The sequence below is a fragment of the Chiloscyllium punctatum genome, chromosome 11 (assembly GCF_047496795.1).
Source record: "Chiloscyllium punctatum isolate Juve2018m chromosome 11, sChiPun1.3, whole genome shotgun sequence".
Taxonomy (NCBI): Eukaryota; Metazoa; Chordata; class Chondrichthyes; order Orectolobiformes; family Hemiscylliidae; genus Chiloscyllium; species Chiloscyllium punctatum.
Window position 1 is genome coordinate 63908066 of NC_092749.1, and position 18229 is coordinate 63926294.

At 38.3% G+C, this 18229-nt stretch overlaps 1 protein-coding gene across 1 annotated transcript in view; it reads right to left on the reverse strand.

The window, feature by feature from the left end:
* LOC140483053 (serine/threonine-protein phosphatase 4 regulatory subunit 3B-like) overlaps positions 1–17878 on the reverse strand; it is a 56826-nt gene extending 38948 nt beyond the window's left edge. The window contains exons 1-4 of the mRNA XM_072580962.1: positions 17442–17878; positions 17054–17109; positions 16610–16708; positions 5481–6104 (exon numbers count right to left, since the gene is read on the reverse strand). Of these exons, the coding sequence (XP_072437063.1) occupies positions 5481–6104; positions 16610–16708; positions 17054–17109; positions 17442–17583 (921 nt within the window). The 5' untranslated portion in view covers positions 17584–17878. The remainder of the gene's footprint in view (positions 1–5480; positions 6105–16609; positions 16709–17053; positions 17110–17441) is intronic.
* Between the last annotated feature and the right edge of the window lie 351 nt (positions 17879–18229).

Here is an 18229-nt window from a genome sequence, read left to right on the forward strand (position 1 = left end):
GCAAGACAGATCAGTCTGAAAGTAATAGCAACATTACTAATCACACTGACCTTAGTGCTTTTCTAGTTCACCTGATGTTACCATTTCTGAATATAAAGGAGCTGAACCCAGCTTACATTGAAAATGTGTTAAATTTAGAAGGTTGAATGCATGGAGAAACTGTGTCCACTTTCTAGCATCTGCTCTATATCATTGTAAAAGCAACCAAGACTCCAACTCACTGACGTGACATGTTAATATTCAATTACTCAGAAAAGGTACAAACATATTAATTATTTGCCATTTAGGTTATGTTTTATAAATCGTCACCTTCAACTGTTATTGCTGTCTACCTCACAGATACAAGATGGTGCCAGGGTTGCATGGTTTGAGCTTTCGGGAGGGGCCGAATAGCCTGGGACCTTTCTTCACTGGAGCGCAGGAGGCTGAGAGTTGATGTTCTAGAGGTTTATAAAATCATGAGGGGCATGGACAGGGTAAATAGACAAGGTCTTTTCCCCAGGGAGGGAGAGTCCAGGACCAGAGGGCATTTGTTTAAGGTGAGAGGGGAAAGATATAAAAGGAACCTACGGGGCAACTTTTTCATGGAGAGGATGATGTATGTATGGAATAAGCTGCCAGAGGAAGTGGTAGAATCTGACACAATTATAACATTTAAAACAAGAAAATTTGAAAAGTACAAACAGAAATACAGGCAAGCGGCAAGACAGCAGGATAAAGTTCACAGCTTTTTCCAAAGATCATTCAGAGACAGTCCAAATACTGCTCCTCATACTATACAATTTGTGGTTCTTTGACTGATACCAATAGTCATATAGCATGGAAGCAAGCCCTTCAGTCCAATATGACCACGTTGATCAGGTTTTCTCAACTAAACTAGTCCCATTTGCCTGTGTTTGGCCCATAATACTCTAAACCTTACCTATTTGTGCATTTGCCCAAATGACTTTTCAATGCTGCAACATGTACCACTTCCTCTGGCAGTGCATTCCACATAGGAACCACCCTTTGTGAAAAGGTTGCCCCTCAAGTCCATTTTACATTTAGTTTTGAACTCCCCTACCCTAGGCAAAATATTTTGCTATTCACCATGCCCTGCTAACATCCTTGCAAATCTTTTCTGCATCTTTTCCAATTTAGTAATACCCCTCCTATAGAAAGGTGATCAGAACTGTACACAGTACTCTAAAAGTGGCCTCACCAACACCCTATACATCTGCAAAGTGACATCGAAACTAATATACTCAATGGTCAGACCAATGAAAGCAAATGTGCCAAATGCCTTCTTTACCAACCTGTCTACCTGAACCCCTAGGTGTCTCTGCTCGACAGCACTTCGCACAGTCCTATCACCAACTGTGCAAGTCCTGCTGTTGCTCATCTTAACAAAATGTAAGACCTCACATTTATCCAGTGGGCAGAGAGTGGAAGATGGAGTTCCACTCTCTGCCCACTGGCTCAGTTAATCAAAATCTCTGTACTCTTAGATAACCTTCTTCACTATCGATGATACCACCAATTTTGGCGCCATTTGCAAACTTACCAACTATACTTCCTATATTCACATCCATCTAAAATACTGGCTGACTGATGCAGCGTATATAAAATGTGAACTGCCGTTCTTGGTGTATGTAGCCCTCTTGTTTTAAAAATGTGGGTGCTATTTTTAAAAGTAAATAACAAAACAAGAGATTTTGCTAAAACTATACTAGGAGGGAGGAGAATGGGGTTGGGAAACACAGCCATGATCAAATAGAGGCATAGACTTGATGGAGCAAACAACCTAATCCTGTTCCTGTCTTATGGCCTTATGTAAGGCACTAGTCAGACCACAGGTGGAATACTGTGAATCTCAGGGAATATACAGGAAGCTTGTAATGGAGGCAGTCCAGAGAAGATTGACTAAGCTCATATCTGCTATGGAGGGGCTGTCTTGCAAGGAGAGGTTGAGTAGATTGGATTGTAATTATTGGAATATAGAAGTCGGAGTTGCAACTTTATTGAAACATACAAATGTGCTTTAGTCCATTTTTGGTTGTTAGTCAGTGCTCCATATGCCTGCTGACAACACGGAAATGTGGATAAAGAAAATCGCAGTCAAATAAATGGAATAAAACGTAACAATCCTGGTCAGATATTTATAGATAATCACCCCAAATTGATACCATTGTTTCACTGATATTATGCCCATCTTCTGACATAAAACTAAGAAAAATCATTAAAATTGAAAGAAGTCTGCAAAATTATGAAAGGCAAGGATAGAATGGAAAGTCTGAGTCTTTTCCCAGAGTAGAAATATCAATTACTTGGGGACATAGGTTTAAAGTAAAGGTGGAAAGTTCAGAGGAGATGAGAGAGAAGTACTTTTTTTTATTTACAGAGGGTGTTAAGTGCCTGGAATTTGCTGGTAAGGTGGTGGTTGAAGCACATTAAAAAAAGTGACGTTTAAGATGCATCTTGACAGATATATGAATAGGCAGAGAATAGAGAGATACTGACCATGCAGAAACAAGAGGTTTTTAGTTTAGAAAGGCATCATGTGTCATTGCAGACTTGGTGAGGTGGGTCTGATTCTGTGCTGCACTGTTCTTTGAAGACTCTACCTAAGACAACGTATGTTCAACATAGCCTCACCATGAGCAGCAAGATTATGACCTCTGAACATCTCTATGTTATCTCGAGCTGCAAGTTCTGGAAATTTAAGGGGAGACAGTGTTGAAATGATTTAACTCAACCAGTAGTGCAGAGGCTCAGGCAAATGATCTGGCGACAAGGGTCCAAATCCCATTGTTAAATTTATTCTATTAAAAATTTGGAATTAACCCTAGTCCAAGGATGACCGTGAAACCATTATCAATCAATACTGACATCTGGTTAAAATATTTCCAAGGAATTCTATTGTCTTTCCTTAATCAGGCCTATGCGACTCCCGACCAACACTAATGCACCTTACTCTCTCATGCCTTCTGAATTAGCCCAGAAAGGTATTTAATTGTACTAAGCCACTGAAATATTTCCTAAATAGGATTAAAATGGACCGACCAGCCAGCATCAGCTTAAGTACCAGAAACAAAAACAACAACCCTCCCCAATCAACACTGCAAAGCTGGCTTTAAGATCTGAGGGTTTGTGCCAAAATTAGGTGTCACACCAATAACCTGACAGTAGCAGCAGTGTACAATAAACACAATACACTGCAGCAAATTCAACAAATGTACCTTGCAAACAAGCAAACTCTACAACTTGGTGAAGGACATGAGATACACAGGAAAACCATCACCTGCAAGTTGCCCTCCAGCCATACACCATCCAGAAACTTTCTTCCTAAACCCTCAAGTACCGCAGTGGTTCATCTCTAATTGTCTTTCTCAAGAGCAATTACAGATGGGCGATAAATGTTGACTTCACCAACAAAATCCACATTCTATAACAAATATGCTTTTAAATTTTAAAGACTGGCATCACAGCCAGTTACACTTTTTTTCTTGATCAAGTCACCTGATCTATCACTGCATAACAGCAAGAAAGGGCAAGATAAATATAACTGCATTTTGGATAGATTACAGTTTACAGAAAATGGGAAGGCATTAGAGTAGTCAGAGAGTGTACTTAATACCACGTGGTCTCTGATGGATAAGAAATGAGATGCGATATTGAAGTATGAATTGAAAAGGACACCAGTGTTTCACATGGTCTAGTTCAACCTGTTTGTTGCTGAGTGTTCGATACATGTCATAGATGATAGAATCCTTACAGTGTGGAAACAGGCCATTCAGCCCAACAGATCCACACCAACTCTTTGAAGAGCATCCCATCCAGACTCATTCCCCTACTCTATCCCTACATTTCCCATGGCTAATCCACATAGCCTACACACTATGGGTAATTTAACACTGCCGTCTTTGAACTGTGGAGCAAACACATGCAGACATGGGGATAATGTGCAAACTCCACGCAGTCGCCCAAAGGAAAACTGAACCCAGGTCCCTGGTGCTGTGAGGCAGTAGTGCTGACCACTGAGTCACCATGCTGTTCTGTGTATGCTGACAACACCTAAAATTTCTTATCACCTGATGCAGCTCCATAGTCAGGCAACCTTTCTGATACAGTCATTGAAAACTGCAGATCATCTGACTCATCAAGAAGAACAAAAATATTATTTAAGCCCCCAACATAAACTGTGGTCTCATCAATGGTTGCATTTTACTTTGTAACTATGCACTTAGGTTGATATATATGTCTTTCATCAGTATGCTCATCACTACAAATATGATTACTCTAATGTACTTCTTGCTCTTCAGATCCTCTGCAAATTAAGATGTTTCCCAAGCATAGCTACCAGTAGCTAGATTTCAACAGGGTCATACAACTCATCCTAATTAGGCTACATTATCAGTTTTTTTAAAAACTTGCATCACACTAAATGTGCATCCCGTATATAGAATCAGACTCCAATCATCTGCACCAACACGAAGATTAGGAAATTCATTCAACTACTGCACACTTTTAAACTGACATGGAAATCAAATTAAGAGCATTTAGATAGGGTAGGCATTAACAACACCATTAAACAAACAAACTTAGCATTAAAACAATCAAATAAAACCAAAATACTGTAGATGCTGGAAATCTGAAACAATCAGAAAATTGTGGAGAAACTTAGTGTATTTGGGCAGCATCGTAGAGAAAGAAACAGGTGTTAGCTTTTAGTCCATTGCGAATTTTCCTCTGAAGAAGTCACATCGGACTCTAAATGTCAATTCTACTTCTCACTCCATCGATGCTGCTAGACTGTGTGGTGAAGTTGCGCACTAAAAAGTAAATTTGTTCCTGGAAAGGAAATTCAAGTTTCAGCCAGGTAATGTTAGACAAGTAAAACAAAAAATGGACAAAAAAACCAACAAATTCTGGAAACCTAAAATAAAAAAAAAACCAAACTACCCAGATAATTCAGGATCTGTTAAAAAAAAAGTTTTAAATGTTTCAGCTATCTACTTTTCATTCATATATAAAGCCTGCTTGTAACCTACACTAGTTTCTGGTCTCACCCAAATAAGGTACAATTCAAGACAGGCTGCTGGAACTGCATTTTCCATTGTAAAACCTTTTAATATCAAATACATTTGGATTGAATCAATTTTTGATACACATCCATAGCTCAAAATTTCCCAAATCTAACTTGACTAGCAACCAGGAAACATTGCTCTGAAACATTCCAACTATGTTAGTACAGGAAAACTAATGTAAACAAATCTCAACAGGAGGTTAAGGCATAAATCACTCAGAGCATAAAGGTAGCAAAAATAAAGTTCCATTTTTATTGCATGATCATCTTTCATTTCCAAAACGTATTTTATTCCTTTACATAAGGGGGAACATGCTGGCTTCTCTGTCTGAATCCAGAGCAAGGTAAAATCTTGCTATAGATGAGACATTAAATCTGTAAATCAAATTGTTAATATCGCTGAAAATTAACTCACCTGCAACATGCTAACAATCTCCACTTTATTGAAGAATATAAATGACGTTAGTGTGGATAGGAAGTTTTCCTCAAATACAGATGGGGTAGGCAAAATTATATCCTGGATATATTGCACCCGGTATGTTTGATGAATTTTTTGCTTCAGTTCAGTGTCAGTGATAGGTATAACCTCTTTAAATTTGGCTGTTTTGGTCAAAAATTCTCTGTGTTTTCTGGGATGAGGTAAGGAAGGATCATATTCCAAACACCCCACCACGTCCATAATGCACTCATCTGAAAACATTACTTCAAACAGTGCTGCTTTATTGAGGAACAAAATTCCTCTGATAATTTCATACAAGTGATGTAGACCTTCTGTGTTCTCCAGGTCCTCACAAACTTGAAATAGCTGCAACAGTTTTTTAATATAGCCCTCATTTTCCAAAGCCAGTGCCAACTTCTCTCTGCGAATAGGAGAGGAGAGAACTGAGGTTACCAAGTCAGCAATCTCTTCCAGTTTGTTTAGTTCACATGGTGGAAGATCAACTGTATGAGTTGTTTCAGGCATTTCTTCAAATCGCTCCTCTTCAGACTCATCAATGATGTCCTGAGTGATATCTAGCGATGGGTCTCGTCCCTGCACCTGTGAATGCCAATAAATGGTTCAGTTGAGATTTATCCTATTACTGCAACCTGCAAATTAAATGTATTTAACATTTATCTATTGTTCATTGCATACTTATCAGAAAGAATGCTTAGGGACAATTAAGATCAAAGTATGCAGGATTTTTATAATATTTAACAATGTTTCCTTTCAAAGAAATGATAGCAATTTCTCAAAATGTAAATACAATAGACCATGTACAGCAATCTCAGATGCTTTATACTTAGATGACAGGTTTTTGTCATTAGAGGATTTAATTTAAAATAACCAGTACATTGCTATGTTGTTGTCCACGGTCATTTGTACAGTCCACAAAAGTTGACTGGCTAGAGCACAGCACACCTTAACAGTTAACATATGTTTACAACACCATACTACAGCAAAATGACAACAAAAATGCAAGGTATAAACCACCTAGCAAGGTTTTTCTTTTAGATAGCTTTGCATGCCGCTCAAATGACAAACTCAATCACATCTGATATCAGAAAAAGAGAGCAGTAATAATAAGCCAAATGACATCCCAACCTATTTCGCTATTAGATGCATGGTTATCTTCTGACCCAAAAATCACTTTGGCCTTGAGCATTTAGTAACAAAAAATCTGATCTCTGTCAAGCAATCAGTCTAGTGAATTTAGGCAAAGCTCCCTTTTGGTTGGTGAACCAACCTGTACGCAGCATTTTCAGTGTGGTCTTACAAAGAACAATGTAATAGCAATTATTGATTTCTTTACTTTTAGATTTCAAGAGAAAAGGATTGAATTATAATACTATTTAGTTCCCTAACTGCTTGCTGTTTATGCATATTTACTTTGATTTATACACAGGAAACCAGATCCTTCTGCATAATGTTTATCTTCCTTGCATTGGTAACTTCATGCTTTCAACATCATAATCATCTGCTACATTCTTAAATATTCACTTGTATAAATTATTTTGCAGCCTCTGCATCCTCCTAAATCTTATTTTTACACTTAACTGAACCACCAAATGTAAATATATATTACACTTGACCCCCAAAAAAGTCAGTGAAAACTGTAAACAGCTGAAACACTAATTACAGTCTATGAACCAAAACGTCAGTCGTTTATTCCAGTTTTTGTCCATTAACCAATCCTCAATGCAAGCTCACAGCCCAATTGGGTGTAACAGCCATTTACTGCACATCTCAAAAAAAGACTTGAAATGTTTACAGATCTACTTCACTCCTGCACTTTGGGGAGGTTCAAAGGCAGCAAAAAGAAAATTATGACTTCAATGGTATAAGTTCTGGCAATACTTTTTTATCGTGACTGCAAAACTATAAAATTGTTCTCTACCAGATTGCCCGTTGATAGGTAATAACAGGTAAGCAGTCTAGCAGGTCTAGAGCCATGTAACACCTTAACTGTGTAATAGTCTGGAAATTTCCACATAGGCTGTACATAAGTTGGCCCCTTCAAGTGATCATGCACTTGTTACTGTGCAAAAACTTAATGGGGAGAACGTGATGACTGGAGATCAGAGTCAAGAGTGTGGTTATTTATCTCTCAGCCCACAAGCCTCATTCCTGATGAAGGGCTTATGTCCGAAATGTTGATTCTCCTGCTCCTTGGATGCTGCCTGACCTGCTGTGCTTTTCCAGCACCACACTCTCGATTCTGATCTACAGCATCTGCAGTCCTCACCTTCTCCTGGTTGATTTCAACCTGACTGCGAAGTCTCTTCCAAGGATGCCTATCTTGAAGAAGTTCTCTTCCTCTCTCTTTACAAGGATGCGAGTGAGTCTCTCTGTCACTGCACCCCCCTCACCTCCTCCCCCTCAAATCCTCGGTCATCTCCTCTGCCCAGAACCTCTTCAGCCATGTCCTAAAGCAGACTCACTATCATAGCCACACGTCCTTCCTCAATGCCTGCCTACGGAACCGACTGATCCCACATGGACTCCATTCCTGATGAACGGCTTATGCCCAAAATGTTGATTCTCCTGCTCCTTGGATGCTGCATGATGTACTGTACTTTTCCAGCACCACACTCAACAAAAATTTAATAGTGCACGCATTCCATAAAAACATGAGCAAACACTAATTCAAATCCCAAAAATGAAAATTTCAAAATTGTAGATGCCAAAATTTCAACATGATCCTACATACTTTTCTAGGGATTCTGAGGCTTTGAGCCTCAGATTTTCATTCTATATATACCCTTAATAAATGGCAGTGTACACAAAGTTTACCAGCTATAATAACTTGAGTTGCCCTTGAGTAAGTGACAGTATTTTGAAAATTAGGATTGGGGCAAGTGGAAGATGACAGGCAAAAGTGCTAGTATTAGCAAGGCATTTCACACTGGTGAGTTAGATAATCACAGCTTTGAAGCATGCAAAATGATGCATGCAGTGCATGTTTGGATCAAATTTTAAGAGACTCGGAGGAGCCGTCATTTGTGTCACTAATAACTGTAGTCAAACAGCAAGGTCTTTGAAAATTAAAAGAACGTTTAACGGGGATGATATTGATAAGTTAATGAGGCCCTTAGTCTTTTGAGTGGCATAAGGTTAAATTTAACATTGTTTTCTATAAGATTTGATTGCTGCATTTTTGTAGTGGCCTCTCCTCATGCCTCTCATTCCCCATCTCACCACTTAGGAGAAAGCGAGAACTGTAGATGCTGGAGATCATAATTGAAAAGTGTGGCGCTGGAAAAACACATCAGGTCAGACAGCATCCAAGGAGCAGGAGAATTGATGCTTTGGGCATAAACTCTTCATCAGGGATGTGACAAGTGCTAATGCCCAAAACATCGACTCTCCTGCTCCTTGGATGCTGCCTGACCTGCCATGAGTTTCCAGCACCACACTTATGGATCCTTCTCACTACTTGCCCTTCTTAGATTTGTGCTCCCTTTCAAGATCCAGGTAAGATTCAAAGCTGTAGAATTCCCAGCTGGGGCATGTATAATCCATGTTTGTAAAACAAAAAATTCAAAGTTGATCCTGTCTCATTGCTCTTCTTCTGAATCCTCACTAACACCAAGGATTCAGGAGTAGCAGCAAGCAAGAGCATTTGAAAAAATGGATTGTAAATGGATCTCGCTCAGCACTTCTAAAGTTTTAGGATTCAAACCTCTGCAACACTGGAGCTTTGCCTCCAGAACAGATAACCAGGAAGAAATTGGCAAGTGTGAAAGCCATCGAGTGGAAGATTTAGGAAGAAGATGGGTTGGGGTAAGAGGGAATGGTATGTAGCAACCAGGTAGATAAAGCAAGTCCAGGAAACAAGATCTTCTACAAACAGAACATATTGTAGCAAGAACTTTCATTTTTCTTCAATGCTTTCAAAATTTTTAAAAAGATATTCCATTTGCCAATACAGCTGTGTGAAATATTTCAATACAAGGTGGTATAATGTTTTAATATTTATTTTTTCTACAAGTAAGAATCTAGGGTTTTAACAGTGAATCACAATTTTAACTGAGGACTTTTACTGCATTGATAATTATGAGGAACCATCCTTTCAATGCAAAGCATACGAAATTCTGCCATGGAGGCTATATAAATCCTGTGTATCCTAATTCACTTTCTGCTGTCAAACTAGTAATTTGGTGGTTTGATTATATTGTTAGTCATTTACAGTTATCTTTATGTTGGAAGTAACGCATTTGTATGTGGTTTTATGGTGATGAAAAGTGTCCTTGAAATTACACCAATGGGGGTGGGAATGATGAAATAGAAAATGAAGCAAGTTCACCATATATCAAATCACTGGATGTTTTTAACATGAGCATTTCTCACCCAGGATTTTTATTAAGAGGACAGTAAATTTTCAAGGTATACCAAAATAGCCTATTGTGACAGCATAATCCAAGTCTGATAGCTAAATGCAATAACAGTCTGAATAGAGATGCAGATGTCACAAGTAATTCTGGTCCTATCGGAAAGATGTTGTGAAAATTGAAAGGGTTCAGAAAAGATTTACAAGGATGTTGCCAGGGTTGGAGGACCTAAGCTACAGGGAGAGGCTGAACAGGCTGGGGCTGTTTTCCCTGGAGCATGTGTGGCTGAGGGGTGACCTTATAGAGGTTTACAAAATTATGAGGGGCATAGATAGGATAAATAGACAAAAGCTTTTCCTTGGGGTTGGAGATTCCAGAACTAGAGGGCATAGTTTTAGGGTGAGAGGGGAAAAGATATAAGAGAGACCTAAGGGCAACGTTTTCAGGCAGAGGGCAGTACGTGTATGGAATGAGCTGCCAGAGGAAGTGGTGGAGGTTGGTACAATTGCAACATTTAAGAGGCATTTGGATGGGTATATGAATAGGAAGGGTTGGGAGGGATGTGGGCCAGGTGCTGGAAGGTGGGACTAGATTGGGTTGGGATATCTGGTCAGCATGGACGGGTTGGACCGAAGGATCTGTTTCCATGCTGTACATCTCTGACTCCATAAGTGGTCTTAAAATTTGAATGGATTATAGTTTGAATATTAGTGAAATAATATCTGAAACTGTTTTGGAATCTATTGTTCTTCATGCAGAGAAGTTTGAGTATGGCAGGAGCCCTCTTGTGATGGAGTCATAGTGTACCTATCCTTTGACTGAGGTGTCTGGGTAAAACCCCATCTGTTTTAGAGGTGTGTAATAATTTCTCTGAACAGGTTGATTAGAAAAATAAAAAGGGAGTAGAAATAAAATCAAAAGCAGAGGGCATGAAGCTTCTTCTCGGACAAGTCTCAGTTACCAAACAGGACTTTTTAATACAACACAGGTAACGGTCTTGACTAACTGCACAATGTGCACCCACAAATGTAAGCTCTCCTGTGCAAACATTTAACACCTAGTAAGGAGTATCTTTTTCCCCTCAACTTAGAACAATACATACCTTTTGCCAAATGTGTGAATATCCAAGTCCAGAACAGAGTGTCAAACTCAATGAATTACAAATTCCGTGCAAAGGTCCACAGAGTGATAGGTAAAGATACAGAATCACATTTGAGGGGACAGTTAAAAAGAAATTTCCTTGAAAGTTTCCAACCTGCCTTGGCTAAAGTAGCACCTTAGGTAGGACTATATCGATAGATAATATTAAAAGTACATGTGAATTCATGCACTTGTAAACTATTTGCAAAAGAAAGAGTCTTTTGAATGTTTGTAAACAGAAAGCTTAAGTTAAATTTTCAATTTCCATACTGCACTTCTATTCATAAAATCCAGCACCCCATATATCTTTTCAACTTTCTGAACCTGCCTTGCTACTAATAAATTAGTGCATTTTCATCCTTGGGTTTTGCTACTTATGCAATCCCTTTGGAACTGTGTCTTTTATTTTATGTTGCCGCTCCCCATTCTTATTACCAAAATATACCACATCACGTTCCTCTGCATTAAGTTACATGTGAAATGAGTCCACTCTATCCATCATCCTGACTATATCCAAGTTTTGAAACTGCATCTAGGGCATTAATATATATACTTATATTATGTATATTATATATGGTGGCCTTAGTATCAATACCTTGGTACTCTTTCCTCCTTCAAAATACAATCGTTGACCACTACTGTGACTCAGGTAAACTGAAATCCTTGCTGCCATTTTTTCCTTTTATTCCATGGTTTCAACATTTTAAGTATTATTGTTCAGTTTAGACAAGCAAATGCATCATTCCTCATTATTTGCAGCACTGTTTCAGATTTTATTTTCAAGTTCAAACAATACCACAGAAGACTTGTTTACTTCTTCGAGAAGACATCTTTATAACAAAATTTCAGACAGACTTTATTCAATCAACATACATCTACCATGCTCAAACCTGTCTGCATGAAGAACTATAAATTCCAAAACCAATTCAGAGCTTGCTTCACTGTAGTCTTCAAAGTATAATCCATTCAAAATTTAAGACCGTTTATGACAATCTACATCCTTATTGAGACTACTGCTATTGCATTTAGCCAAACTTGCTATAGCGGTCAGCTATTGTAGCATAACTTATAATTAAAATACACTGCCCTCTTAAAAAGAAAAAAATCCTGGGTAAAAAATGCTCACTTTAAAATATCCTATGATTTAATATATGAGCAATTTGCTTCCTTTTCTATTTCACCACTCCCACCCATGGACGTAATTTCAAGGACACTTTGAAATAAAGTCACCACCCATAAATGCAACACTTTCTTCATAAACATAACTAAATGATTCGGAGACGCCAGTGTTGGACTGGGGTGTACAAAGTTAAAAATCACACAACACCAGGTTATAGTCCAACAGGTTTAATTGGAAGCACACTAGCTTCCTTTGAGAACTCTGCCATGTAGTCAGTTTTGTGCATGCTAATTCACTTTCTGTAGTCAAGCTAGTAATTTGGCATTTTGGTTATATTGTTAAGTCATTTAGGTATAAATCACACAACGCCAGGTTATATAGTCCAACAAGTTTAATTGGAAGCACACTAGCTTTCGGAGCGACGCTCCTTCATCAGGTGATTGTGGAAATAAAAAAAGGGGTTTTGTGATTTACACATGAAAGAAGTGAAACTATCACTGTATTCTAACAGATGAAAGGCTTAACAGACAATCAATTCTTCAATGTATAATTTCAGTTACATCACACTGCAAATTTTTGCTATAAATTCTGTGTTACGATCGAGCCCTCCACAATCACCTGATGAAGGAGTGTTGCTCCGAAAGCTAGTGTGCTTCCAATTAAACCTGTTGGACTATATAACCTGGTGTTGTGTGATTTATAACTAAATGACTTAACAATATAACCAAACTGCCAAATTACTAGCTTGACTATAGAAAGTGAATTAGCATGCACAAAACTGACTACATGGCAGAGTTCTCAAAGGAGCACAGGAACAGTCTGCCATACAAGTAGTTACGAAGATTGTGAAATCAAGATTGCATATCATAAAAATTATAACAGGGATACAATTTACAATCCATCTAGCTAGAACGGCACAGCAAGGTTAAGAACTGCATAACTTAAGTCTATTTTATAGAAGGCACTGAAGATGATAGCATTGGTAATGATGAGTTATGTACAATAGGAGACAAACTACAATTGGATTGTTGTAAAGTGTCCTAAACATCTTATCAAAAGGTCACTAAAGGAGGAGATTTGAATGCTGTTTTACTATGATTACATTAAGGTGACAGCATACTTTTTAAATGAGAAACTTTAAAAAGCAGATCTACATTCACTAAAAGAGAGATTAAAAGGAAAAGAAGTGTTCAAAATGAGCAAAGTGTTATTTCCACTGTCAATGAATGGCCAACAAGAGGATTGAAAATGCAGTAGCTATTAGAGTTAATCACAACAAGTCAACAAGGAATTAATACCTCCCAAACTTCACAAATAAGCAGCATGCTTTGATAAGAATTGGAAAACGTGATTAGAGCAGATGACATGGGGACAACAATAACATTGGGGACAAACCAACTAAACATTCTTTTAAAAGAAAGCTCGGAATGTAACCAAGTTTTTGAAAGCATTTTGTTGACAACTCGTGTACACTGAGGTTTCTATGCCAACACATAAACAAAAGTGGCCTGAGGCGAAAACATACTCCATCAGTTGTGTGAATTAAATATGCAGTGGACAGAGAGAAAAGAGGTCCTTGTAAGAGTAGTATAGTCTCATTACAATGAGTAGTATATATAAAAAAAGTACTGGAATAACCAGCTTTAGCACACAACCAACTATTAACAGTTCAATTTGACTGAAAGCAGTGAATTCAGATCAATTCTTTTTATTTTTTGTTTTTTTTGAAAAAGATATGAGAACACCACTGAAACACATTTTTAAAAACCAAAAGATAAAGGATGGAACAAAAATTTACTGCACAGTTGAGCTTGCTAGCATTATGTTGAGACTAATTTTGAAATTTAATATTAAATAATGGTTAACTTTTTTGGGTAAAGGATTTACATAAATTAAGCAGTTGCATCCTAATTGCCAACAGCTCAGTAGTCCGATTACTAGTGGTCTACTCAGAGGGTAGACTCAATCTTCATGTTACCTTCTCTAATACTAATACAATCTGGCAATCTTGAAGTTGCTAAGAACTGCACTGTTTGATTGCATTTATGGTGCAAATAATTTATATTTCAAATAACTCAGACCTGCACATTGTTATCTACAGAATTGTGCTGCATTATGATCCTCATTAGTTTTATAGGCCCACTGAATATAACAGTATTAATGATGGAAAATAGTTAAGCCATAACTGAAGTACAGCAACAAGTTTTGGACACTATTATAGATATACTGAAGTCCTTTAAGGTGGTACAATGAAGATTTACTAAGATGAAATCAGAGATATAAAGTTATTGCCTAGATAAGTAATTTCATAAACTCGAGATGCATTGGCTTGAACAGAAATTAAAAATCTGAACAAAAACTGATCATTTAAATCCATCAGCAAGAGTGAAAAGGACAAAACTGAGTCTATAAAGCCCAAATTTTGTTAGCTCCTCCCCCATTATAAATCCAATGCACCTATTTAACTGAAAAAAAATGCATGAAAGTGCAAACAAACAACCTAATCATCAGATTCTTCACGTTTTCCCACATTCTGAAAAAAAGCATTGCAGAGCTATGGGTGCGATTGTTTTATGAAATGAGCAGAAAGCAAATGACTGTGCTTGTGTGGTGGTGCTGAGGAAGCTATACTGCAGTGACATACAGGTAGAAAGAAGTTATAAATAATGTGAAACATCGTTGGATCAGTGTGACAAGAAGGGACAGGAAGAGTAGATGGCAAGGAAGCTGAGCGCAACACTGTTGTTGAAAACCCACATTATAAGCAACCTTGTGGCCATAATTGGTTCCTCATCCACCACACCAACCACCAATTCCTACCTGAAAAATGTTGAAGAAGATGGCTGAGAGAAACATCAGAAAGTATGCAACAGAAATAGTGATACCATATTCTCTACCTTATTGTATCCAATAGCATGGAAGATAAATGAGTATGTACAATTAAATATTTTCCAGTGCAGAACTCCAAACAAATGTGCATCAGTTTTTAAGACAATGGAACACCAATGAAAATCAAAATTCAACTTTTCATTTAACACACTTAGAATCAATGCTGATTATTAATCACTGTAAAAACTATGGCAGTTAATAGTTTGGCAGAATAAACTTTTAATTACCTGCAAAGTATCATACTTAACATGGAAGACTTACATTTATTAGTGCTTTTCGCAATCAACCATGGTCTCAAAGTGCTTCATATCCAAAGAATTTAAGTGCACTTAGCATTGCAAAGCAGGAACTGATGTCATTCTCAAATTTCAAAAAATGCCAATGTTTGACAAAAAAAATTAAACTGTTTAATGGGGTGGATACTACTGGCAAGGAAGACCTTAAAGAGGTTTATAAAATCATGAAGGAGTATGGATAGAGTGAATAGCCAAGATAGTTTTCTTCAGGGTTGGGGAGTCCAAAACTGGAGGGCATAGGTTTAAGGTGAAAGATTTAAAAGGGGCCTAAGAGGCAACTTTTTTCATGAGAGTGGTGATGTATGAAATGAGCTTCCAGAAGTAGTGATGGAGGCTGGTACAATTACAACAACATTTAAAAGGCAACTGAATGGGTACATGAATAGGAAGAGTTTACAGGCCAAATGGGACTAGATTAATCTGGGATTTCTAGTCACTTTGGACAAATTGGACCAAAAGGTCTGCTTCCATGCTGTAAAACCCTATGACTCTATTTAAAATTGCTTTCCATACCAATTTGAACATTAAAATATATTTAGCATTCTAAACTGTGAGTATTGTTTAGAAATACATTTGGCCATGCAACAGATCTCCCATTAAATAGCAATCTTCCAATAATGCAGTTTTTACAAATAATGAGAAAAACGAGAGGTAAATACCCTTCCCTTAATGTTACTGATTTTATGCACTGGGTTAAACAAAAACACCCAACATACACCATGTCAATCTGTTTAAAGGTTGTTTGCAAGCATCCAATTTCTGAAACAAAGTACAAATTGAAATGGCTGAACTCATGTCTCTTCACAAGAATGCTGCCAGGGTTGGAGGTTTGAGCTATAGGGAGAGGCTGAATAAGCTGCAGCTGTTTTCCCTGGAGCACGGAGGCTGAGGGATGACTTTATGGAGGTTTATAAAATCATGAGGGACATGGATATGGTAAATAGACATGGTGTTTTCCCTGGGTGGGAGAGTCCAAAACTAAAGGGCATCAGTTTAGGGTGACAGGGGAAAGATTTGAAAGGGACCAAAGGGCAACTTTGTCATTCAGAAGCTATGGACTGACGTGCCAGAGGAAGTGGGGGAGGCTGGTACAATTACAACATTTAAAAGGCATATGGATGGATATATGAATAGGATGGGTTTAGAGGGATATGGGCCAAGTGGCAGCAAATGGGACTAGACTAATTTAGGATATCTGGTTGGCATAGATGAGTTGGACCAAAGAGCTTGATTCCATGTTGTAAATCTCTATGACTCTATAACCAGTTAATTTAGTGTAAACAGTACCTGACAAATTTTCTCCCAGATTTCATCACATCCAGCTTTTTCTTGGAAACTGAGTGCCAAATCGTAATTGTCTGCTTCTGACCAAACAATCAGCGTATCCTGTTTTACAATAAGATCAAAATCATAACTGATTGTTCATCTGCAAAAGTACTTTAGATAATATTTCATAAATCAATCAATTCAAAATGCAGTGAGCAACCTGGATGCTATTGATTTTCCTTTGCGACATCCTTAGAAAATGAAATAAACTAAACACACTTAGAACCCATTACTGTATGAATAAAAATTAGCAAAAACTCTAAACAACTCAACTGAGTCTGCATATCTGCACATGATTTTAATTATAAAATGTTCCTTACTATAGCTCCCAATTATCATATTCCCCTCTACGCATAAAAATAGGGGAAAAAAGTCTGAATTTGTGCAATAGTTCACAGAGCTTACTTGCTGCTTCTGGTAAGCGGTATTCGGATTGATTTTCGATTCCAGTAGAAGCGAACCTAGGAGAACGAAACACAAAGAATGAGCATATTTTCCACCTGTCCTGCACACATTAGCCTCTATAATAAGTATTATTTAAATCTACACCTCCTCGTTCCAGCACGTCACATTGACACAATTTCCTGGCCTCTCTACAATTACAACGTTTGCCTCATATTTCATTCGGGGTCATTTGGAAACTCGTAATTAGTGTCTCAAAACAACGCCTAGGAACATAACAAAAAGGGGAGGCTCTTTTTTTTTCTTTCAAACCAGCTGGTAGTTTATTCTACAAAAGAGAATGCAATTACAGATACAGACACGATCCGGCCTGAAGCTGTTCCCCTCTTACCGTCGGACTCGGCCCGGACCAACAAGGACATTCCATTCAGGCGATCGACATAGGTCGAAGACACATGCCCCGTGCCCCGGTCGTCCCATTGTCGGTCCTCGTTCAGCGTGTACACTTTCACCCTCCTCCGCGTATCCGACATCTTTACCTCCCTCTGCTTCTTTATCTCTCCTTGGCTTTTTTTTTAAATCTGAGGGCCACAGCCGTCGTTCTCAGTCTTTCGCTTTTCTTTTTCTACACCGTCACCGCCGTGATTTTACAACGTTAAAAAACGCTAGTAAAGACTCGTGCGGCATGTTATTAAAAATAAATAAAGGACCGTGACGGAGAAGGAAGGAAGAAAAACACATTAAATGCGAAATGGTTAATGTTGGATGGGTAGGCCAGGCCCGCCTGCCTTCCTTTTCCCCCTCAACGATTGCCCTCACCACAGAACAACATCCGCCATCTTGTAACCCGATCCGGGCATTCAATCGACGTACAGGGTTCCCCAGTCTCAAGCGCAGGGCCACAGCGTCCACACGCAAAACACTGACGTCACTAACACTTAAAGAGATAGCAGTCTGTTTGTCACACTGTCTTAAAGGGGCCAAACCAGTTACGCTCCCAGTGAACAAGGGAACTTCTTCGGCACTTTCCATTCGGCTTGGGGATCAGTAGTTTTTGGATTGATCATAACACGAACTGGAAATCTTCCAAGTCTCTCAATTCACCTCAACAAGCTTCAAGTGATGAGGTAAAAACAATGACTTGCAGATGCTGGAAACCAGATTCTGGGTTAGTGGTGC